The 24,890-nt window shown below is 41.5% G+C and overlaps 1 protein-coding gene and 1 non-coding gene across 2 annotated transcripts; one reads left to right on the plus strand and one right to left on the minus strand.

Moving 5' to 3' along the window:
- Positions 1 to 1,057: 1,057 nt before the first annotated feature.
- On the minus strand, positions 1,058 to 3,665 carry LOC141630215 (protein FAR1-RELATED SEQUENCE 11-like). The gene is made up of 4 exons (XM_074443071.1): positions 2,718 to 3,665; positions 1,939 to 2,379; positions 1,390 to 1,819; positions 1,058 to 1,317 (listed from the first exon to the last, which is right to left on the minus strand). Exons 1-4 carry the CDS (start codon positions 3,663 to 3,665, stop codon positions 1,058 to 1,060), a joined length of 2,079 nt encoding a protein of 692 aa, XP_074299172.1.
- A 13,217-nt stretch (positions 3,666 to 16,882) lies between these two features.
- Positions 16,883 to 16,989, plus strand: LOC141634787 (small nucleolar RNA R71). The gene has a single exon (XR_012539508.1). It is a non-coding gene; the product is annotated as a small nucleolar RNA R71 (small nucleolar RNA).
- Positions 16,990 to 24,890: the final 7,901 nt, after the last annotated feature.

Consider the following 24,890-nt stretch of genomic DNA (forward strand, 5'->3'; position numbering starts at 1 on the left):
ATTAGAAGCTCTCACGGCCAGATTTGACAAGTACGAATTGGGAGGAGCTTCCAAAGGAGGGATTTACCATGTAAATGCTATTTCAGACGGTCCTTTCGTCTGTAAAAGATGTGGAGCTGAGGGACATGTTTCAGACAATTGTCCTAGTCCCTTTGAGTCTTGTCTTTGCCTTTCAACATTATAGGCAGACAAATACTTACTATGAGCCGAATGTCCACCCCAACTTGAGGTGGAGTAGCCAAAATGTCTTGAATCCGACTCAACCTCCACAGCAGCAGCAGAAGAAGAACTATGTGCCCCCTCATAAGCAACAACAATTCCAAAAGCCTCCGTATGTCCCACAGCAGCAGCAACAAGTCCAAGGTTCTGACTTCAATGAGTTGAAGAATTTGTTGCTGAAGGAATCCCAGGCTAGAGAGGTCTGGATGAAGATGTTGGAGAGCCAAATTGCCCAATTGGCTAGCAAGAATACAACTCGAGCTCCGGGACATCTACCGACTCAAACTGATCAAAAGGAGACCCTTAATGCCATTACCTTGAGGAGTGGGTCTACCCTTGATGGGCCCATTATGGTTGAGGACGTCACTGAAAAGGATGAGGGGGAAACAAGCAAGAAGAAGGCAGTGGCGAATAAAAACAAGAAAAAGACGATCAGCAGGTATGTCAGTCGATCGACTGACATACCCGGTCGATCGACTGAAGTACGACATACCCCGGGGGCATTTGATAATGAGGATAATTGACATCATTAACAATTATTATTCCTAAAAATTAGCAAAGCCAGCTAGTTAGTTTTTTTTACTTGAACATTTCCTATAAAAAAGGAAAACTCACTAATTAACATCTCATACCTTCCTTGCCGTTATACAATAAATATTTTTTGATTGCAAGCTTAAACACCTATATGCAGTGTATTATTGCCATGTTACTGTAATTCATACTTTTTTTTTTGCATCAACATGTAAATTAAAATAAGATGAAGTTAAAAAGTAAAAACACATAAATAATAATGTTCTCAAATGAACAATCATCACACAAACTAAGAACAACAAGCTAATTAATTCTTCATAGAAAATACGGGGTTCACATTTGTGTCATTTGATGCAACTTTCTTCTTCTTTCTCCTTGTGCCATTAAAAACGATCTCGTTCTCTTTATTTGCAGGGCAATTATTTACATAATGACCAGAATTGCGACAAACAGAACAACGCCTTACTTGCTTCGCTAACTCTTTTCCGCCTTTCAGCCTCTTGTTTCGGGGACGTCCTTTGGTTATTGATTGTGGAGGACATAAAATAGTATCATCATCCCTTAGAACTTGTTCAGACATTTCGACATAAGTGTTCAGTCCTTCATTTTCATTCACGAAGTCATTATCCAAAATTTGACTTTCTGATACATCAACCATGTGGTTGATGCTTTGGCCTTGAAGTTGCCATCGAATAGGCAAGTACGAAGATGGAATATTATTGCAATCAGTTTGAATAAAAACCCGTAAGATGTGACGACAGAGTATCCCAAGGAACTCGAATTGTTTACAGCTACACATCGCAATCTTTCCATCCCAAAAAACTCTTCGGCTTCGACTATTTCCGGGTTCATAATATTTCAAAATAAAATCATGGCCATCTTTATTAGCTATCACATATTGACTAGCTCTTTGATATTCTTCTTTGAACTTTTGAAAAGCAAATGGCGTCAGAATTTGAGAAACTTGTTGTTCTAGTGGCGATTTAGTGCTGAAAACTTCCATCTTACTAACAGCTAACATGTTATCGTGAGACTGCTTTTGCATAATTTCTTGAACAACAACTTCAATCTGTTACATATTAAGCATAAGAAATAATATGATCCACTATATAACACAAGAAATTGAATTCAGAGAATAAAAATAAAAAAAGACGGTCTAAAATAACTAAAAGAGTTTTAGATACTGACCTGCTTCGCTAAATCACACAATGTGTAATTAGATGAAATAAATCTCTTGATAAAACCGTTGATATATTCAGATCTACCCGTTGTTGTCATTCCTCCAAAATAGTAACCTCGAAGATAAGCAGGAGCCCAAGAGTGCTTGATCTCATACAACCCTTTAATGTGCTTGTTGTCTTGCAAATTGTATTTGGCAGTTATAAGAGCCCATTGACTTTCAAAGTCCTCAACCGCCTCTAATTTATAGAGGGCGTAAAAATCCTTACACCATTTTTGGTACTCAGTGCGGAGAACGGGTGCAAACCATCCACTAAACTTATAAGTGATATGCCATATGCAAAAAAAATGTTTAGTAAATGGCAACTCTGTAGCAATTGCTTCCGTCATACATGAATCTTGATCTGTTATTATTGTCTTGGGCGACTTTTTCATTACGGTCTTAAATGTCTGGGAAAAAAATAATTGAAACTTTTTAACATACTTTGTCTACCGTATGTTAGAAGCATGTAGGCATGGAGCTAACAACTTAAGAAAATTGCTCATACAGCAAGTTGACATATATGCTTACAATAAATCCCATTTATTTATATACTAAAGAAAAACAATAGACTTGTACTGATTTTAGACTTGTTAGACACCAAGAATTGCAGATTTTGTGTTTTTGAGTAGTTCCTAGTATGTATAAAAGAAAAATTATGTACTTGAATCCGTTAAATGCAAAAGATACCAAGTTATTAGTAGAGTTGTAATCAATAGAAAGTATGAAGGTGCGATAGTTATCATACCTTCATTAACCATTTAAAGGTGTCTGTAGTCTCATTTCGAAGAAGAGCAAACCCAAACAATACCGTGTTTCCATGGCTATTAACGCCAACAAATATTGCACAAGGCATGCCATATATATTAACCTTGTAAGTCGTATCAAAAACAACGACGTCTCCGAATTTGTCATACCAATCAAAACACTGAGCTGGAGACCAAAATAAATGTTCAAATTTCTTTTCTTGATCAACAGTATAAACATACCGAAACTTTGGATCTTGTTTCTTGCAACACTTGAAAAAATCCAACAGGTTCATAACATCATTTCCGCAAACACTTTTATTAATTCGGCTAAACAAATTACGAACGTCTCTTTCAAGAAAAGGAAGATCCCCATGTTTTACATTTTTCTCAAGTTCAAGTACACGGATAATTTGTCGAACTACGAGGCCAGCATCTTTTAAAAGAAGAATACGTTTCTCATCTTCAGTACTTATAACTCGATTAGCGGAAAGGAAACGTGTCTGTGATGCTAATAAAAGGCTATGGTTATGATTTGCTACAAAAGTTGTAACATGCCATTCTTCCGGAAAAATTTCATTCGAACGTCGCCATTTAATACGCATATGAGCATTGCACTTACATTTCGAGGACAATCGATTCCTTTGCTCTTTGTTCGGATTAATCTCCTTTAATGGTTGACTCCCACCACGATGACAATAAAAGTCACGCCTCACAACTTTCCCATCTTTATTTTGTGTGCGATCTTTACGAATACTGAAACCGTGAAGACGTGCGTAATTCTGATAATAAACAAATGCTTCTTCTTCACTTAAAAATGTCTGACCCACAAATGGCTCTAATTTGTCGACTTCTATGGGCTGACTTTGGGAACGGTTATAAATACTTGTTTCCGTCATAAAAATAGCTTCATGTTCATCAATAGGTAGTTGATTCAAATCAATCATCATCTTTGAAATTATTTTTGTGATTCTATATTTGGGGTTTTGGTTTTCGTTGTCATTTGTCAACAAAGCTTTAGAATTAGAATAACAGTACCAGCCGTATCTTAATCATGTTGATTATCAAATAAAAAATTAGATACGTTTCCTAGTTTACAGAAGAAGAAGTAGTTAAGCAATTTTCCAAATCTAAGGATTTATCTGTTTATTATAGTTATTCCTACTTTGTAGGTACACAAATGTTTTAACTTCCATGTTTGCAGGGAATAATAATTATTAATAATGTCATTTATCCTCATTATCAAATGCCCCGGGGGCATTCGTTATCATTGTCGTTACGAAAATGAATTAAGTGAGTAATTATAACTGTTCCGTGTGTAATTCCGGAGCAGGATTTGTGTCCACGTAAGCTTGTAGAATGATGTATTTGCTTGACTCTTCCTTTCGCTCTTTCTTGTTTAAGATGAACAAACTGAGGGATCGGCTTGGTACCGAGCGTACTCACTCCGACGCTCAAGTCAGTAAACTTAAAGAGATTAAGTTGTGTGTTACTTGGCAAAGTATATTGTAGAGAGATAAGGGAGTTTATACCAGATTACTAGTGAGTTTTAGGATGAATTGTGGATCGTTTTCTCAATGAGGATTGAGGAGTATTTATAGACTTTCACCTTTTGTCACGTAGTGGCCAAGTGGCTAGCAGGTGGAAAGACAGTTCTACCCTCGGCCGAGGGACCCATGGCAGGCCGGCTGGCCTGGTTGACTCCATGCCGAGGGGACTTGGATGTGAGTACGCTGATATGCCTCCCGGCTGGCTAGTTGCCTAGCCGAGACCCAGTGACAGCCGACAGTCGCGTCGCCAGTTAGCAGTCTAATACGTTGACTTTTTGTGGATATCTTTGACCTTGCTCAATATGTTGACTCGGTCAGCGGGTGCAGAATATGCCCCATCAATTTGCCCCCAGCGTAGTCTATGCCGTGGTATGGACCTTCGATGAGTGTTGAGCGTATTCTGCGCAAGTTGAACTTCTTCCCCGGCTACTTCTTCCTCGGCTTGGTTCTGTTCAGGCCGTACCATATCCCCCCTCCACATGGATATGTAATGGACATCCGATGTGGAAAAGAAAATGGCGCTGGCCGAGACCAAGGTTGAGAGTGCCGTTTGTACTTTTGATTGCCCCGGCCGTCTTTGCTAAGCTTGGTTGATCAGCTGGCCGGTGGCGAGTAGATACCAAGGAGCGTGTCGAAGAAGATTTGTAACTGTTTGTCGATTGACATTCCGTGGCTGCATGCTTGACACATGGCTTGGCATTGATTGGTGGACGTTTCATGGGCTTTGCCCTGATTGGTCCGCTTCATGGGCTTTGCTCTATAAATAGAGCAGTGTGCCCCGTTTCTTGGCCATCAAACTTCATTTTCTCAAAAAATTTCTCCTCTCTTAGTTTTTTCGAAGAAATTTCTCTCTAGTCTTCAAAGCGTTACTCGGCGTAGCACTCTTTCCAAGGTAAACAAACAAATTTTTCCAACTTTTAATTGTTAAGTTTTTGTTGTCACAATGTCTTATGCGGATGCTCAACCCAAAGACCTCTCTCAGGGGCGAACCGTCGCGTCTCCGATGAAGAGGAGGCACTGGTTGTCACCCCGATAGGGTTTGGGGGTCCCAAGCCGCTTTCTCCTGAAATTGATGAGCAATTTTTGGAGGGTTTTGATGATGGCGATGATGAGGCGACCCCTTCTGTCATAACGAGGCCGCATTTCTCGTGGCACGGCGACGCCTGTTCGATCGATCCTGATCGTGCTTGGACGAACAAGTTCGCCAGTTGCTCCGGTTCTGACCTTTTTGAGGATCATTACTCATTCGGCAGGGGGTATAAAATAATTGTCCCTGAGGAGGGTCAGGCCGTATGTTGCCCTCCCGAGGGTTGTATCGGCGTATACATCAGACACCTGGAGTATGGGCTCCGGTTTCCTCTGAATGAATACGTTGCTGCCATAATTAAAGCCATGAATGTCGCCGTGGCCCAACTGCATCCGTTGGCCATCAGGACGATTATTGGCTTTGTATGGTTGTGTCTTTTTAAAGGGGAGGCCCCAACGGTGAACCTATTCCGCCGCTCCACCATCTTCTATTTGAGACTACCCTAGGTGGCCCGGGGTGGTATAGCATACAGACCGAGGCGGGTTATGTTACCGTTTCCAAGTTGACATCTTGCAAGGACTGGAAGGGGCGGTGGGTATACGTTGAGGTTCCGGAGGACTACTCGCTGCCCCGGTCCTTTCAGAGCCGCGTTAATTTGCGGTGTGAGAATCAAGGGGAGCATGACAAATATGACTCCCGGAGTAAGCTTAAGATGGACGCCAGCAGGGTCTATCTTAATGAGGACGAAACGCGGGCAATGAGGTCATTTGAGGTCCGAGAAGGATGGCACGCCGAAGGGATGGATGCCCCCGACGCAGATCGTTCTTCAGGATGAGCTGCTCTGCCGCGTCGGCCTCATACCGGCCCTCAGCCAGGGTGAGTGGGGTCGGTATGAGGCCCATCTTTGCTTTTTATGTTTATGTATTTGAACCTTGATTTATTTCTTTTGCTTAACTCCTGCTTCGTTTCTTTGCAGACCGATTTGGCCCGGAACTGCATGTCTCTGTCCTCAAGAGGTTGGGACTTGACGAGAACGGGAGAGTTGTTGAGCTTCATCCTAAGGCCGCGCCACGTGATCGCAGACCGGCCCCTCACGAACTTATGGAGCAACAGTTGAAGGCACTGGATGTGGCGGCGGCTCAAGCGCAGATTGCCGGTAACGTGCCGCGCCGGAGACTGAAGACAACGTCTACGGCGGCAACGTCGGCTCGGCTCAACCTTCAATCCCCGTAACCCAAAAGGAGCAGGTGGTCGTCGTTGATGTTGAAGAGGAGGTCACCGTTGCGGAGGGTCCTCCTCCTTCAAATAAGAGAAAAGAGGCAACGCCTTTCGCCGCTGCTGTTACCGATGCCGGGAAAGAAAAGGGGTCAGCCGGCCCTCCAACCAAGAAGGCCTTGGCTGGTATGGATCTAACCTATGGCTCAGATTTAGCAGGTTCATTAGGCATTCCTGATGACAGGCTCTCTGACATGTCAATGAATGTTGACATGGATGCTTTGTCCGGGTTTTTTGTAGATCGCCCGCCGCCATTGTCGCTTCTTCTTATCGAACGGCAATTGGAGAAGCGGCCTGTGCAGACGGGCGATAAAAATGCCGCCGTCGACTCCTCATCCCTGAAGCCTTCCCCCGCCCAGCTTAGGGCGGAAGGCATAAGGTTGTCCAAGAAGCTGGCGAAGTGGACTGAACTAGCCGGCGCTCATATTATGGAGCAAGAAAAGGTCATGGCTGAAGCTGCCCCTGCGCTTGAACGGCTTAGGCTCGAGCTTGCTGCCTCTAAGAAGGAGGCCGAGAGGTCGAAAGAGGACTTCCAGGCCGCTAAAAATGATTTCCTCGCTGAGCGAAAGCTTAGGGAGGACGCTGAGAAGGCGGTCCTAGCCGAGAGGGCCAAGGCTGAGCCTGCATTGGCTGATGCCGCTAAGCTGCGGGAGGAGCGGGACAAATTTCAGGGCGGCTATAACGCCGTGGTTGGGCAGAAGGAGAGATGGAAGACCTTGCATTCGGCTGAGGCGAAGGAGCACAAGAACACAAAGGCCATCCTTGCCCAGAGGGAGGAGGACATTGAGACGCTGAAAAATGTCATCATCCCTGACATGTGTGCCCAGTACCGGGACCAGGCCGAAGATGCTACCAGGGATGTAATTAAAGAGCTCCTTCCTGAAGGCTCCTTCCCGTTGAAATATTTCGACCGGCTTCTTGATCAGAAGGCGGTTGCTGCGGAGGCAAAGGCGGCGGAGAAGGCAAAGGCGGCGGAGAAGGCAAAGGCGGCGAAGGCCGCTGAGGAGGCTGCAGAGAAGGCGGCCCGGGATGCTAAGGTGAAGGCGGCCAGGGAGGAAGCTGAGAGGGCAAAGGCAGGTGAAGCTGCCAAATCGGCTTCTGGGCCTCCCACTGATGGTGATGCTGCTACTGCTGCCGGTGGCGAGCAGAAACAAGCATTGGGAGACGGGCGGTCGTCACCAGATTCACCCGGCCCTTCAGAGAGCTTCAGCTGTTCGTCCTGCCATCCTTTTGGCGCTTTCAAGTCTTATGTCTGTAACCTTTTGTTGTACCTTTTGTTTTTTTTTTAACTTTGGTAGGTTGTGTTTAGGCTATCCCTACGGGGACGGCCGTCGACTTTGTTGTGCTTCACCTGTAAACATTTTTCAATAAAGTTTGTTTATTTTGCCTCCATTAAGTTGTCTTCTTACGTTTCAACATATTGAGTGCTTTTTCGTTTTTACTTTCGGCTTGGCCGAGGCAGTTAGAAGGCGCATCTCAATTGTACTTAAACGTTTTTAAACATGTTGGCATGTCGGTCGCTTCCTCCTCCACTCCCGGTCTTAGCCAGAGCGAACAGATTTGCGCTTCCCAACCGCCGTTGTGAACATGTTAGCGTATCGGTCGTTGTGTCCCCGTCACTCCCGGCTTTGGCCGAGGCAATCGAGGTTACGGCTCGACAGCGTTCAGATCAGAGACATATTGATCGCTTCCTCTGCCACTCCCGGATTGGCCGAGGCGGTCAGATTTGCGTTTATCAACTGTACTTATACGTTCCTAAGCATGTTGGTCGCTTTCGCGAGTATCAACTGCCATTGTAGTGACTGCCCGGCCTTGGCCGTTGATGCGATCCCGCTAAGTGTTCACAAATTAAGATGTGGTCGTTGGCCACGGTCGAATCAAAACACAATTTATAACTCCACAAACAACTCTACAATTAGTAAAGAGGCAAGTAAAGGTCGGATCCCAAGGGACGGGAGTTGAAATGAGATTTCTATTGTAACTAGTGGTGTCTAAGGGGTGTCACAAATTGGGTTGATGTAGAAGGTTACTAAACTAAAATAGCAATAAAAATAAACAAGCAAGATGAATTAAAGGGGTGTAAACAATTGATTAAAGGCACTAGGGTATCATGGGATCATAGGGGAATCATGGGATATGATCATACAAACATGTTCTCAAATTATAAGCAAGCAATTATTGTTGTGATGGATTGAGTTGGGTTATATCTTACAATCCTAGGAAAGTTTGGGTCCCGGAGCCGAATCGATTAGATTGTACAACACCTACAAGTCGACTTAATCTTCCCTACTCAACAACATGCATGGTCTAATGAGACTCGAGTTGGGTTATGTCTTACAAGTTTCATTGAAAAGATAGAAGATGATAGTAAATGCAAGGATTCATAGGCTTAACATTTCATCAAATATAACATGTGCATGAGTTGAGATCAAAACAAGCAAGCAAATAAAACATGAAAGCATATTAATTTAAGCATGAATCATTCCCTATGTTGGTTTCCCCTAATCACCCATTAACCCTAGCTAAGAGACTACTCACTCATTATCATGTTGATCATGCTAGCAAGGTTTTCAATCATACCAACAATATGAAACATGATGAATAAATGAAAGTAATTAACAATAATTAAAACGGGATTAAGAGATTATACATACTAATGATTCCAATAATAAAGCAAAGATAAAAGAAGTACTTGAATGCTTGATTGAGAGGTTGTCAATCTCCCAACAATAACCCAAAATAATCTTCAATTACCCAAAATAAATGATGAACAAGAGAGAGATTAAAGAACTAAAACTTGGATTAAAACTTGATTAATACTTGATTACAATATTAAAGAAAGATTTGATTGATATTAACTACACTAATTATTTATAAGAAGAACATGCTCCTCTAATTAGACTAATGGGGTATTTATAGTGAAAATTAGGGAGGATGCATTAGGGTTAACTAAGGGCTAAACTAGTAATTACACTTTTTAAGTTGAGCAAGGAGGAGCCGGTATTTTCTGAGAGAAGGGCTTCTTTTTCGTAGCTTCGAGAAGACAATCCGTGCTGTGCTGGAATCCGGGCGGAATAGGGTCGGGACGGGCGGATTCTGGCTTTGGAATCCGAGCGGATTCAGGGGAATCCGGGCGGATTGTGGAGGTGGAATCCGAGCGGATTGTGGCAAAGACGCTCGGATTGTGCTGGGGCTGGACGGACGGATTGGTGACAATCCGCTCGGATTGTCAGTCAGCAACAATTCTTCTCTTCTTCTTCCCTTTTCTTCATAAATTCCTTGGGGATTTCCTTGGGGACTCAAGGATCCTTTCTCAACATTGCTCTTCTACTATGATATGTACAAAGGCCTTCTAATCTTGTCTCTCCTTGATGCTTGGTCATTGAATTCGATCAATTTAGTCTCGTTTTGCCATGAAAATGCAAGATTCTTACTCCTTTCCTACCAAGGGATCAAAATCTCAAAGAATATGCGAAACAAAGAACTAAAGATAAGAAATGACCGAAATAAGCACTAAAAAGCATGGAAACAAGGCTAATTCGGGGGCTAAATATGCGCCAATTATGGTCACATCAAATATCCCCAAACCGAACCTTTGCTCGTCCCGAGTAAAGAGGTGACAAAGACTAGGACCAATACTAACCAATCCTAATAATATAGCCGATATGAGACAATTAGCGGGTCTCACTCCGCCCCTTCAACTCACAACAAGACAACCATGAGGTAGGATGCCTTCTTGCAAGGCAAGGTGGGTCTTGCCAAAATGGCTACACATCCAAACATTAAGCACACAAAATCACATAATGGATGCATCTACAAAAAGAATAGCCACTCCCTCATCAAGTGGCGGAAATTATCTACAAGGGAAGCAATTCAAGGGTACACACTCCTTCATAGATGCAATTTCTTCAAACTACTAAGCCTAAAAGGATACCAATAAATCACCTCCAAGTTGTGTCAAGCTAGGGTACTTTTGTCCTCAATCGTTAAATGCTTTTGTCAAGATTAGACTCCCTATGGTGTTAGAAACACTGGAGGATCGCGGAATTCCCCCTCTCGCCTAGACAAGAAGAAGGGTCATCCCCTCTCTACCATGCACAAAAATGGATACGATGGATAAATGGATCAATAAAATTTGATTTTCATTTGGGAGTTTGCTTTGGTTTTTGTTTTCCCCCCAATTTCTTGTGGCATATAACATTTGAGAACACTTTCTTTTTGCCATTTCTTTTGATTTTTGGCTTTTCAACACTTGACAATTTTTCAACTTTTTGCATTTTCTTTTGAACATTTTCAAAGTCACCCCAATTAGTAACGAGGGTGCCTTGTATTTGAAGCTTAGGAGTTCTATTTTTGCTCTTCTTCTCATTTGATGCATTTTGCAAACTTTCTTTCACTTTTCATTTCATTGAACTCAAATTGATTTCTTTTTGTGCCCATTCCCTTTTGTTGACAAAAATATAGTAGAACATGGATGAATGATGGTTGCATGGTTTCAAGGGTCACCTTGGAATAAACGGTAGCCAAGGAGTTATCACACCACAAGGTACTCTTGACTAGGCCTTAATCCATGGGTCAAAGGATACTAGCATGACACATCCTAGGGTGTTTTACAAGTATTCTAACAAGCAAAGTCTTAAGAACAAAAGCCATCTACTACGGCCTATATACACTTGTCAAGCTACCCAAATAGACGGTTTCACAAAATTTTTCTAACATGCAAACTACATGCCATGATGCAACTAACATATAAACATCCTAATGCAAATGATTCTACCAACTAATATGACATATAAACTAAATGCAAGTCCTAAGTTCACATTGTTATACCGCATCAATCAAAATAAAGCCACATAGTCATTAACATAAAGAGGAAAAAGGAGATTGGAAAGATCATACCATGCGGTCTTCAATATCCTCATGTCTCGGATGTGGCGTAGTCGATCAATGTGAAAAAGGATAGACAAACACAATATATACAAAACAATATATATAAGACTACACTATAAAGGGAAATAGACATGTTTTTGGGTTTTCAATTTTCAAATTTTTATGATTTTTGAAATTTTTCAATTTTTTTGGATTTTTGAATAAGAATCAAATGTTAGAATTCCCATCCCCACACTAATATGGGCATTGTCCTCAATGGCCAAAATGATGGAAATTATGCAATGATGATGCATGATTTCTATACTAAATGCAATCTATACTAAGCTACACTACATGATGCATGGTTTTTGTTATGACGGAGAAGATAATTTAGATTACCTCCCGTTGCGTATGCATTAACTTCCCCAAACCGAGTGAGACACTATTGCTAATGTCCAAGGATGGGTATAGTTCATGCACTCACTATGCTATGCATGAAACTAATTTGTCATTTTGGATTTTGAAAATGGGAACAATAGAATGAGAGCACCTCAATGGTACCGAGGTGTGAGTCCTTTGATGGGGCTAGGGCTACTCCAACAATGATCAAAATGAAATAAAATACAAAGAGAGAAATAGACAAACCATGAGAGTGTAGGAGTCTCCAAGGCTTGCTAATCTTCCATCATGCTATCATCATCACTTCCCTCATGAGAAGTGGTGACATTGCCACTTTCCTTGTCATTTGCTTCTTCACTTTCTTCCTCATCTTCCTCATCATCATCTTCACCATCCTTTTCTCCTTCACTTGCTTCTTCCTCAATATTATCATCAACTTCCTCATAATTTCCAACAACCTCATTGTCACCCACAACGACCCTAGATGCACCCGGAAATAAGACTTCTCTATCCGCCCAACTAGGCAAAGGACAAGATGGATCAAGTAGTCCAGGCCTAGCTAAATGTAGGAGGGGTGGATATTGAGCCAAGTAGGCATTTTTCCGATCTTCATAGGCTTGCTTGTGCATTGCTTGCATGAGAAGGGTCACATAGTCTTTACCGACTTCAACTCCTTCCGGCTTGAACTCTTCATACTTAAAGGGGTAAGGTGGTATGACAATGGAAGAGGAGGGCATTTCAAGATCACCCTTTTGTTGTTGAATGATATACTCGGCTTCTTCGGAAAGGGGAAGTAGATAATTGGTCCGGTGGACGCTTAGACGGCAAATCTTTGAAGGCAAGGTGAACGATCTAGCTTCACTAGTTAGCCATCCATACTTAGTGTCAAGGGGGTTATGGGCAACCCACTTGAACTTGTGAATCATAGTATGCATATCAACAAGATGGCCACCCTCCTTTGCTTTGTACTTGTTATCCTTATTGAAGTTAGGATCAAAGTGCTTGGCTAGGAGTGTAACTAGGCCGCCATTGACAATAACGGTCGTGCCCTTCTTCCCACTATCGATGTTGAGCCATCTATCTACCAAGAGCCTCAAGGAATTGTAAGGCTTGGTGTGAACTCTTCCGATATTCAAAGCCGATTCAAGGAGAATAAAATCAAGTCTTGTGAAATGGTTGGTATCTTTCCTAGCAATTATGGTGTTACCCACGACCTTGTGCCATACTCTTATGCCCGGATGGTGGACCAAAAGAGCACGACTCGCATGAAAATCCTCAAATTTCTTCCCGGAGATTGCCTCCCAAAGAGGTTCGGGGTCATACTTTCCATAACTCTTAAAATAACTCGATTCATCACTAAGACCCAAAATTTCACCCAATTCCCGAAAGGTAATGCGTCTACTAACATTAGCTAGACGAAACTCGATATTCTCCCTATTCTCAACTTTGGTGACTTTCAAAGAACTTAAAAATTCCAAGGTAAGGGAGGGGTATGTCAATTCCCTTGTTTCAAACAATTTCTTTAACCCCATGGCATTGAAAAAGGCTTTTGTTTGTTCAAGAACACCCAATTTTTGTAAGGTATCTTCACATATGAATTTGGTGGATTGTAATGATTTCATAGCAAACTTGACAAAGGTATTTCTATGGGTATCGGAAATAAAAGTTACCTCCGGATAATGCAAAAGTTGATCAATTACCGGAGTAGAAGGTGTTGTTGCTCCCATAGAAGGTTGTTGTTGATGTTGCACTTCCAAGTTTGGTGTTGCTACCACCATAGCCAATGCTTTCTTTGTTTGAAGAGCCTTTTGCCTTTGTGAGAGTGCCTTAGCCTTTGGTGCCTTTGTTGCCTTTGTTGCTCCCTTAGTCCTTGCCATTGATGAATTAACCAAGAAAAGAATGAAAAATCTTCAATTTTTAGTATGCCCAAATCGATTTGAAGGTGAAAGGCTTTGCCTTTATGAAAATAAAAATCGACTCAAAGGTTGAAGATTTTGTTCTTGGTTTTGATTTTTGTTGAGGAAGGAGTGAGTAATTTGTTGTTGGAAGGATGGTTTGATTTGATTTTGGTGAATGTTGTTGAGGGTTTTTGTTTTTGTGATGGAGAGGATGAGGGTTTTGATGTTGTGGGTAGTGTTTATGAATGAATGAATGAATGAATGAAGGTGGGAGGGGTTTTAAAGAGGCCGAAAATTTCAAATCTGCAGGGGCAATCCGTGCGGATTCTGCCCAATCCGTGCGGATTCTGGTCTTTCTGAATTTTGCAAAACTCGCCTAAAGACGGGCGGATTTGTTACAATCCGCTCGGATTTGCTGAACACGGGACGGGAGGATTTGCTCAAAGACGGACGGATTTCAGTCCAGAAAAATTTGCTTGTTTTCCTCAGCTGCAAAGACGGGCGTCTTTCTCACAAGACGGACGGATTCTACAAGACGGGCGGATTCTTCACAGGACGCCCGGATTCAGTCACAGTCAAGAATTTGTCAAAATGTAGCTCAGTTCAAGACGGGCGTCATTTCTGCAATACGCTCGGATTCTATAAGACGGGCGGATTCTTGGGAATCCGCTCGGATTCTGGCCCTGTGTACACGGATTCAGTTCCACCCGTGCACAGCGCATTTCCCTTATCATTCTTCCATTCTTTCTTCAAGTCTTGTGTTCATCATTGTGGGGGCACTACTAAGGCATGGATAGCCTAGGCAATTGCCATCCCCACACTAAGTTAAAAGCACTACACATCAATTGAAATCGTTAGTCCCTCCCTCACTTTCTCTCAAGCATGACAATTATTTTGATCAAAGTAAATAAAAATCCAAAAATGACAACAATGCAATACAAGAATTGAAAAGTAAGTTAGGGAGTTAGAAATATTTACAAGTGGTGGTTTAGGGAAGACTCCACCAAACTCTCATTCTTGATGAGATGTCAAGGGGGCATGTCCAAGGTGTTGTTGATGTTGCTCAACACCTTGAAGAAGTAATCAAAAGCTTGTTCATTATCATGGTAGAGGTTCTCAATAGACTTTGGCCCTTGTTGTTGATCATGATCGATGGCATGTCCAATGTAGGGATTAAAAATCCCTTCAAATTCGTCGTCCCAAAGACCACAAACTTCATTGAGTTGATCATTGAAAATCTCTTGCTTAGATGGAGACAACTCTCCCAATTTCTTCTCTTGGCCAATGAGGCCATCCTCTTCTTCCTTGGTTGATTTTGATGAGCTTTGCAAGCTCTCCTTGTCACAATTCACTTGCTCTTTGAATGGAGCATCTTCAATTTTCTTCTTCCATTGGAGTTCCGATTTCTTCCTTTCATCCTTTCAGCTATAATGATCAATCATTAAACATGGCTCATGCAAACGAGGAGCTCTCATAGTCTTGTCGAGATTAAAAGTTATGCTTTCATCTCCCACTTCTAGAGTGAGCTCACCATGTTTCACATCAATTACTGCACCGGCGGTGTGTAGGAAAGGTCTTCCTAGGATGATTGGAATGTTGGAATCCTCCTCCATATCAACAATGACAAAGTCCACCGGGATGAAAAACTTCCCAATTCGCACGGGGACATCTTCCCATATCCCTAACGGTGTCTTCGTCGATCTATCGGCCATTTGGAGTGTGATATTGGTGCATTTAAGCTCTCCCATCCCCAACCTTTTACTTACCGAGTACGGCATGACACTCACACTAGCCCCTAGATCACATAAGGCTTTGTTGATCGTCGTGTCGCCAATGGTACACGGTATTGAGAAGCTTCCCGGATCCTTTAACTTTGGAGGTGAACTCCCTTGAAGTATTGCACTACTCACCTTAGTGAAGGCGATAGTCTTAAGCTTCCGGATCGACTTCTTCTTTGTGAGGATATCGTTCATGTATTTCGCATAGGCCGGAACGTGATTGATTAATTCCGTGAAAGAAATTGAGACTTCTAAATTCTTCACAATTTCCATGAACTTTCCAAGTTGATCATCAAATTTGGGCTTGGCTTGACGACTTGGAAAAGGAAGTCTAATCACAATGGGCTCCTTCTCCTTGGCCTTTTCTTCATTTTTCTTTGAACTTTCTTCTTTTGATGATTCTCCATCTTTGGAGTTTTGCACAATTTCTTCCTTTTCACTAGCTTCCACAACTTCATCCTCAACTTGCTTCTTCCCGGTGCTTCATACCTTGTACCACTTCTCAAGTGAATGGCACTAACCGTTTCATGTCTAGGGGGATTACTTTGAGGTGGTAATTGCCCCTTTTGTTTTTGTGAGCTTAAAGATGCTAGTTGAGTCAATTGTGTTTCCAACATCTTGGTGTGAGCTAGAATGTTGTTGATGGTGGTTTCCTTTGCTTGGCTATCTTTTTGCATTTGAGTGAAAAATTCTTGTTGATTCTTTTGCATTTGGAGGACCGCTTTTTGGACATCAAAGCCTTGGTCATTTTGGTGATTGTATGGATTTTGATTTTGGTAACCTTGGTTTTGATTGTAAAAGGGTCTTTGATTTTGGTTTCTCATGGGTGGTGGAGTGTATGTTGTTTGAGGGTTTTGAACATTTTGGCTTTTGTATGAGAGATTTGGATGGAATTTGGTGTTTTCATTGTAAAAGTTGGAATAAGGGGTACCACTCTTGTATGCTTGGAAAGCATTCACTTGTTCATTTGTTCCCCTACATTCACCTTGGTCATGTCCCAAAGTTCCACAATTCTCACATATCCCACTTGGGATTGATGAGGATGCCGCCATGGCATTAACATGATGCTTTGATGATTTTGAATTTTCCTCAAGTGTAGCCATAGCTTGTTCAAACTTCAAGTTGATTGTGTCAATGTGAGCACTAAGTTGAGCACCCAATTGAGTAACGGAGTCCACTTCATGCTTTCATCCTCTAGTAGCCTTGCGAGGTCTACTACATTGTGAGTTATGGACCGCCATTTCCTCAATCTTGTTCCATGTTTGATTGTCATCAACTTCGGTGAACATTCCATTTGATCCCATATTGAGAATGTTCCTAGAATCTTCATATAAACCATTCCAAAATTGTTGCACCAAAAACCATTCGCTAAGTCCATGGTGAGGACATGAGCGACAAATTCCCTTGAACCGCTCCTAAGCTTCATACAAAGACTCTTCATCCCTTTGCTTAAAACCCGTAATTTGAGCTCTTAGCATGTTAGTCTTTTCCGGTGGGTAGAATTTTTTGTAGAAAGCTAGAGCCAACTTCTTCCAAGAATCTATTCCAAGGGTGGCCTTATCAAGGCCCTTCAACCATTACTTCGCGGTGCCGATTAATGAAAAAGGAAATAAGACCCATCTAATTTGGTCTTGAGTCACGCCCGTTTGAGAGATAGCATCACCATAGTCGCAAAAGGTTTCCATATGGGAATGAGGGTCCTCACTAGGCATCCCCCCGAATTGGCTCCTCTCAACTAGTTGGATGAAGGCGGACTTGGAAATAAAATTTCCGGTGAGATGTTGCGGTGTAGGAGTACCATTTGGTAGATTCTCCTCGGTGGGTACGAAGTGTGACGAGAATTTTGGCATTGTAGGGGGATTTTGTGGGGTATTGTGTAATGGGTTTTCTTCTCCTTCTATTGCGAAAGGATTGACAAACTCACTAGTTGGTTAGACAACTTCACTAATACCTCGTAAATTCCTCCTAACAACTCTCCTATTGTTCGTCAAGGTTCTTTCGATTTCACGGTCAAAAGGTAACAAATCACCTTGTAACCTTCTAGACATGCAAAATATCAAACAACTCGAAAACAATTAGAACAAACCTTGAGGAGTTTTACTTCCTCAAGGCGAAGAAAGACACAACTAATGATAATAAAAAGAAATCTAAATCAAACAAACACCGTCCCCGGCAACGGCGCCATTTTTGATGCGATCCCGCTAAGTGTTTACAAATTAAGATGTGGTCGTTGGTCACGGTCGAATCAAAACACAATTTATAACTCCACAAACAACTCTACAATTAGTAAAGAGGCAAGTAAAGGTCGGATCCCAAGGGACGGGAGTTGAAATGAGATTTCTATTGTAACTAGTGGTGTCTAAGGGGTGTCACAAATTGGGTTGATGTAGAAGGTTACTAAACTAAAATAGCAATGAAAATAAACAAGCAAGATGAATTAAAGGGGTGTAAACAATTGATTACAGGCACTAGGGTATCATGGGATCATAGGGGAATCATGGGATATGATCATACAAACATGTTCTCAAATTATAAGCAAGCAATTATTGTTGTGATGGATTGAGTTGGTTATATCTTACAATCCTAGGAAAGTTTGGGTCCCGAGCCGAATCGATTAGATTGTACAACACCTACAAGTCGACTTAATCTTCCCTACTCAACAACATGCATGGTCTAATGAGACTCGAGTTAGGTTATGTCTTACAAGTCTCATTGAAAAGATAGAAGATGATAGTAAATGCAAGGATTCATAGGCTTAGCATTTCATCAAATATAACATGTGCATGAGTTGAGATCAAAACAAGCAAGCAAATAAAACATGAAAGCATATTAATTTAAGCATGAATCATTCCCTATGTTGGTTTCCCCTAATCACCCATTAACCCTAGCTAAGAGACTACTCACTCATTATCATGTTGATCATGCTAGCAAGGTTGTCAATCATACCAACAATATGAAACATGATGAATAAATGAAAGTAATTAACAATAATTAAAACGGGATTAAGAGATTATACCTACTAATGATTCCAATAATAAAGCAAAGATAAAAGAAGTACTTGAATGCTTGATTGAGAGGTTGTCAATCTCCCAACAATAACCCAAAATAATCTTCAATTACCCAAAATAAATGATGAACAAGAGAGAGATTAAAGAACTAAAACTTGATTAATACTTGATTACAATATTAAAGAGAGATTTGATTGATATTAACTACACTAATTATTGATAAGAAGAACATGCTCCTCTAATTAGACTAATGGGGTATTTATAGTGAAAATTAGGGAGGATGCATTAGGGTTAACTAAGGGCTAAACTAGTAATTACACTTTTTAAGTTGAGCAAGGAGGAGCCGGTATTTTCTGAGAGAAGGGCTTCTTTTTCGTAGCTTGGAGAAGACAATCCGTTGTGTCTTTGGAATCCGGGCGGAATAGGGTCGGGACGGGCGGATTCTGGCTTTGGAATCCGAGCGGATTCGGGGGAATCCGGGCGGATTGTGGAGGTGGAATCCGAGCGGATTGTGGCAAAGACGCTCGGATTGTCTTTGGGGCCGGGACGGACGGATTGGTGACAATCCGCTCGGATTGTCAATCGAAGAACAATTCTTCTCTTCTTCTTCCCTTTTCTTCATAAATTCCTTGGGGATTTCCTTGGGGACTCAAGGATCCTTTCTCAACATTGCTCTTCTACTATGATATGTACAAAGGCCTTCTAATCTTGTCTCTTCTTGATGCTTGGTCATTGAATTCGATCAATTTAGTCTCGTTTTGCCATGAAAATGCAAGATTCTTACTCCTTTCCTACCAAGGGATCAAAATCTCAAAGAATATGCGAAACAAAGAACTAAAGATAAGAAATGACCCAAATAAGCACTAAAAAGCATGGAAACAAGGCTAATTCGGGGGCTAAATATGCGCCAATTATGGTCACATCAAATATCCTCAAACCGAACCTTTGCTCGTCCCGAGTAAAGAGGTGACAAATACTAGGACCAATACTAACCTATCCTAATAATATAGCCGATATGAGACAATTAGCGGGTCTCACTCCGCCCCTTCAACTCACAACAAGACAACCATGAGGTAGGATGCCTTCTTGCAAGGCAAGGTGGGTCTTGCCAAAATGGCGATACATCCAAACATTAAGCACACAAAATCACATAATGGATGCATCTACAAAAAGAATAGCCACTCCCTCATCAAGTGGCGGAAATTATCTACAAGAGAAGCAATTCAAGGGTACACACTCCTTCTTAGATGCAATTTCTTCAAACTACTAAGCCTAGAAGGATACCAATAAATCACCTCCAAGTTGTGTCAAGCTAGGGTACTTTTGTCCTCAATCGTTAAATGCTTTTGTCAAGAGTAGACTCCCTATGGTGTTAGAAACACTGGAGGATCGCGGAATTCCCCCTCTTGCCTAGACAAGAAGAAGGGTCGTCCCCTCTCTACCATGCACAAAAATGGATACGATGGATAAAGGGATCAATAAAATTTGAGTTTCATTTGGGAGTTTGATTTGGTTTTTGTTTTCCCCCCAATTTCTTGTGGCATATAACATTTGAGAACACTTTCTTTTTGCCATTTCTTTTGATTTTTGGCTTTTCAACACTTGACAATTTTTCAACTTTTTGCATTTTCTTTTGAACATTTTCAAAGTCACCCCAATTAGTAACGAGGGTGTCTTGTATTTGAAGCTTAGGAGTTCTATTTTTGCTCCTCTTCTCATTTGATGCATTTTGCAAACTTTCTTTCACTTTTCATTTCATTGAACTCAAATTGATTTCTTTTTGTGCCCATTCCCTTTTGTTGACAAAAATATGGTAGAACATGGATGAATGATGGTTGCATGGTTTCAAGGGTCACCTTGGAATAAACGGTAGCCAAGGAGTTATCACACCACAAGGTACTCTTGACTAGGCCTTAATCCATGGGTCAAAGGATACTAGCATGACACATCCTAGGGTGTTTTACAAGTATTCTAACAAGCAAAGTCTTAAGAACAAAAGCCATCTACTACGGCCTATATACACTTGTCAAGCTTCCCAAATAGACGGTTTCACAAAATTTTTCTAACATGCAAACTACATGCCATGATGCAACTAACATATAAACATCCTAATGCAAATGATTCTACCAACTAATAGGCCATATAAACTAAATGCAAGTCCTAAGTTCACATTGTTATACCGCATCAATCAAAATAAAGCCACATAGTCATTAACATAAAGAGGAAAAAGGAGATTGGAAAGATCATACCATGCGGTCTTCAATATCCTCATGTCTCGGATGTGGCGTAGTCGATCAATGTGAAAAAGGATGGACAAACACAATATATACAAAACAATATATACAAGACTACACTATAAAGGGAAATAGACAAGTTTTTGGGTTTTCAATTTTCAAATTTTTATGATTTTTGAAATTTTTCAATTTTTTTGGATTTTTGAATCAGAATCAAATGTTAGAATTCCCATCCCCACACTAATATGGGCATTGTCCTCAATGGCCAAAATGATGGAAATTATGCAATGATGATGCATGATTTCTATACTAAATGCAATCTATACTAAGCTACACTACATGATGCATGGTTTTTGTTATGACAGAGAGGATAATTTAGATTACCTCCCGTTGCGTATGCATTAACTTCCCCAAACCGAGTGAGACACTATTGCTAATGTCCAAGGATGGGTATAGTTCATGCACACACTATGCTATGCATGAAACTAATTTGTCATTTTGGATTTTGAAAATGGGAACAATAGAATGAGAGCACCTCAATGGTACCGAGGTGTGAGTCCTTTGATGGGGCTAGGACTACTCCAACAATGATCAAAATGAAATAAAATACAAAGAGAGAAATAGACAAACCATGAGAGTGTAGGAGTCTCCAAGGCTTGCTAATCTTCCATCATGCTATCATCATCACTTCCCTCATGAGAAGTGGTGACATTGCCACTTTCCTTGTCATTTGCTTCTTCACTTTCTTCCTCATCTTCCTCATCATCATCTTCACCATCCTTTTCTCCTTCACTTGCTTCTTCCTCAATATTATCATCAACTTCCTCATCATTTCCAACAACCTCATTGTCACCCACAACGACCCTAGATGCACCCGGAAATAAGACTTCTCTATCCGCCCAACTAGGCAAAGGACAAGATGGATCAAGTAGTCCTTGCCTAGCTAAATGTAGGAGGGGTGGATATTGAGCCAAGTAGGCATTTTTCCGATCTTCATAGGCATGCTTGTGCATTGCTTGCATGAGAAGAGTCACATAGTCTTTACCAACTTCAACTCCTTCCGGCTTGAACTCTTCATACTTAAAGGGGTAAGGTGGTATGACATTGGAAGAGGAGGGCATTTCAAGATCACCCTTTTGTTGTTGAATGATATACTCGGCTTCTTCGGAAAGGAGAAGTAGATAATTGGTCCGGTGGACGCTTAGACGGCAAATCTTTGAAGGCAAGGTGAACGATCTAGCTTCACTAGTTAGCCATCCATACTTAGTGTCAAGGGGGTTATGGGCAACCCACTTGAACTTGTGAATCATAGTATGCATATCAACAAGATGGCCACCCTCCTTTGCTTTGTACTTGTTATCCTTATTGAAGTTAGGATCAAAGTGCTTGGCTAGGAGTGTAACTAGGCCGCCATTGACAATAACGGTCGTGCCCTTATTCCCACTATCGATGTTGAGCCATCTATCTACCAAGAGCCTCAAGGAATTGTAAGGCTTGGTGTGAACTCTTCCGATATTCAAAGCCGATTCAAGGAGAATAAAATCAAGTCTTGTGAAATGGTTGGTATCTTTCCTAGCAATTATGGTGTTACCCACGACCTTGTGCCATACTCTTATGCCCGGATGGTGGACCAAAAGAGCACGACTTGCATGAAAATCCTCAAATTTCTTCCCGGAGATTGCCTCCCAAAGAGGTTCGGGTCATACTTTCCATAACTCTTAAAATAACTCGGTTCATCACTAAGACCCAAAATTTCACCCAATTCCCGAAAGGTAATGCGTCTAATAACATTAGCTAGACGAAACTCGATATTCTCCCTATTCTCAACTTTGGTGACTTTCAAAGAACTTAAAAATTCCAAGGTAAGGGAGGGGTATGTCAATTCCCTTGTTTCAAACAATTTTTTTAACACCATGGCATTGAAAAAGGCTTTTGTTTGTTCAAGAACACCCAATTTTTGTAAGGTATCTTCACATATGAATTTGGTGGATTGTAATGATTTCATAGCAAACTTGACAAAGGTATTTCTATGGGTATCGGAAATAAAAGTTACCTCCGGATAATGCAAAAGTTGATCAATTACCGGAGTAGAAGGTGTTGTTGCTCCCATAGAAGGTTGTTGTTGATGTTGCACTTCCAAGTTTGGTGTTGCTACCACCATAGCCAATGCTTTCTTTGTTTGAAGAGCCTTTTGCCTTTGTGAGAGTGCCTTAGCCTTTGGTTCCTTTGTTGCCTTTGTTGCTCCCTTAGTCCTTGCCATTGATGAATTAACCAAGAAAAGAATGAAAAATCTTCAATTTTTAGTATGCCCAAATCGATTTGAAGGTGAAAGGCTTTGCCTTTATGAAAACAAAAATCGACTCAAAGGTTGAAGATTTTGTTCTTGGTTTTGATTTTTGTTGAGGAAGGAGTGATTAATTTGTTGTTGGAAGGATGGTTTGATTTGATTTTGGTGAATGTTGTTGAGGGTTTTTGTTTTTGTGATGGAGAGGATGAGGGTTTTGATGTTGTGGGTAGTGTTTATGAATGAATGAATGAATGAATGAATGAATGAAGGTGGGAGGGGTTTTAAAGAGGCCGAAAATTTCAAATCTGAGGGGCAATCCGTGCGGATTCTCGCCCAATCCGTGCGGATTCTCGTCTTTCCGAATTTTGCAAAACTCGCCTAAAGACGGGCGGATTTGTTACAATCCGCTCGGATTTGCTTGAACACGGACGGGCGGATTTGCTCAAAGACGGACGGATTTCAGTCCGAAAAAATTTGCTTGTTTTCCTCACCAAAAAGACGGGCGTCTTTCTCACAAGACGGACGGATTCTACAAGACGGGCGGATTCTTCACGGGACGCCCGATTCAGTCACAGTCAAGAATTTTTCAAAATTTAGCTCAGTTCAAGACGGGCGTCTTTTCTGCAATACGCTCGGATTCTATAAGACGGGCGGATTCTTGGGAATCCGCTCGGATTCTGGCCCTGTGTACACGGATTCAGTTCCACCCGTGCACAGCGCATTTCCCTTATCATTCTTCCATTCTTTCTTCAAGTCTTGTGTTCGTCATTGTGGGGGCACTACTAAGGCATGGATAGCCTAGGCAATTGCCATCCCCACACTAAGTTAAAAGCACTACACATCAATTGAAATCGTTAGTCCCTCCCTCACTTTCTCTCAAGCATGACAATTATTTCGATCAAAGTAAATAAAAATCCAAAAATGACAACAATGCAATACAAGAATTGAAAAGTAAGTTAGGGAGTTAGAAATATTTACAAGTGGTGGTTTAGGGAAGACTCCACCAAACTCTCATTCTTGATGAGATGTCAAGGGGGCATGTCCAAGGTGTTGTTGATGTTGCTCAACACCTTGAAGAAGTAATCAAAAGCTTGTTCATTATCATGGTAGAGGTTCTCAATAGACTTTGGCCCTTGTTGTTGATCATGATCGATGGCATATCCAATGTAGGGATTAAAAATCCCTTCAAATTCGTCGTCCCAAAGACCACAAACTTCATTGAGTTGATCATTGAAAATCTCTTGCTTAGATGGAAACAACTCTCCCAATTTCTTCTCTTGGCCAATGAGGCCATTCTCTTCTTCCTTGGTTGATTTTGATGAGCTTTGCAAGCTCTCCTTGTCACAATTCACTTGCTCTTTGAATGGAGCATCTTCAATTTTCTTCTTCCATTGGAGTTCCGATTTCTTCCTTTCATCCTTTCGGCTATAATGATCAATCATAAAACATGGCTCATGCAAACGAGGAGCTCTCATAGTCTTGTCGAGATTAAAAGTTATGCTTTCATCTCCCACTTATAGAGTGAGCTCACCATGTTTCACATCAATTACCGCACCGGCGGTGTGTAGGAAAGGTCTTCCTAGGATGATTGGAATGTTGGAATCCTCCTCCATATCAACAATGACAAAGTCCACCGGGATGAAAAACTTCCCAATTCGCACGGGGACATCTTCCCATATCCCTAACGGTGTCTTCGTCGATCTATCGGCCATTTGGAGTGTGATATTGGTGCATTTAAGCTCTCCCATCCCCAACCTTTTACTTACCGAGTACGGCATGACACTCACACTAGCCCCTAGATCACATAAGGCTTTGTTGATCGTCGTGTCGCCAATGGTACACGGTATTGA

Source organism: Silene latifolia, chromosome Y, assembly GCF_048544455.1.
Source record: "Silene latifolia isolate original U9 population chromosome Y, ASM4854445v1, whole genome shotgun sequence".
Classification (NCBI taxonomy): domain Eukaryota; kingdom Viridiplantae; phylum Streptophyta; class Magnoliopsida; order Caryophyllales; family Caryophyllaceae; genus Silene; species Silene latifolia.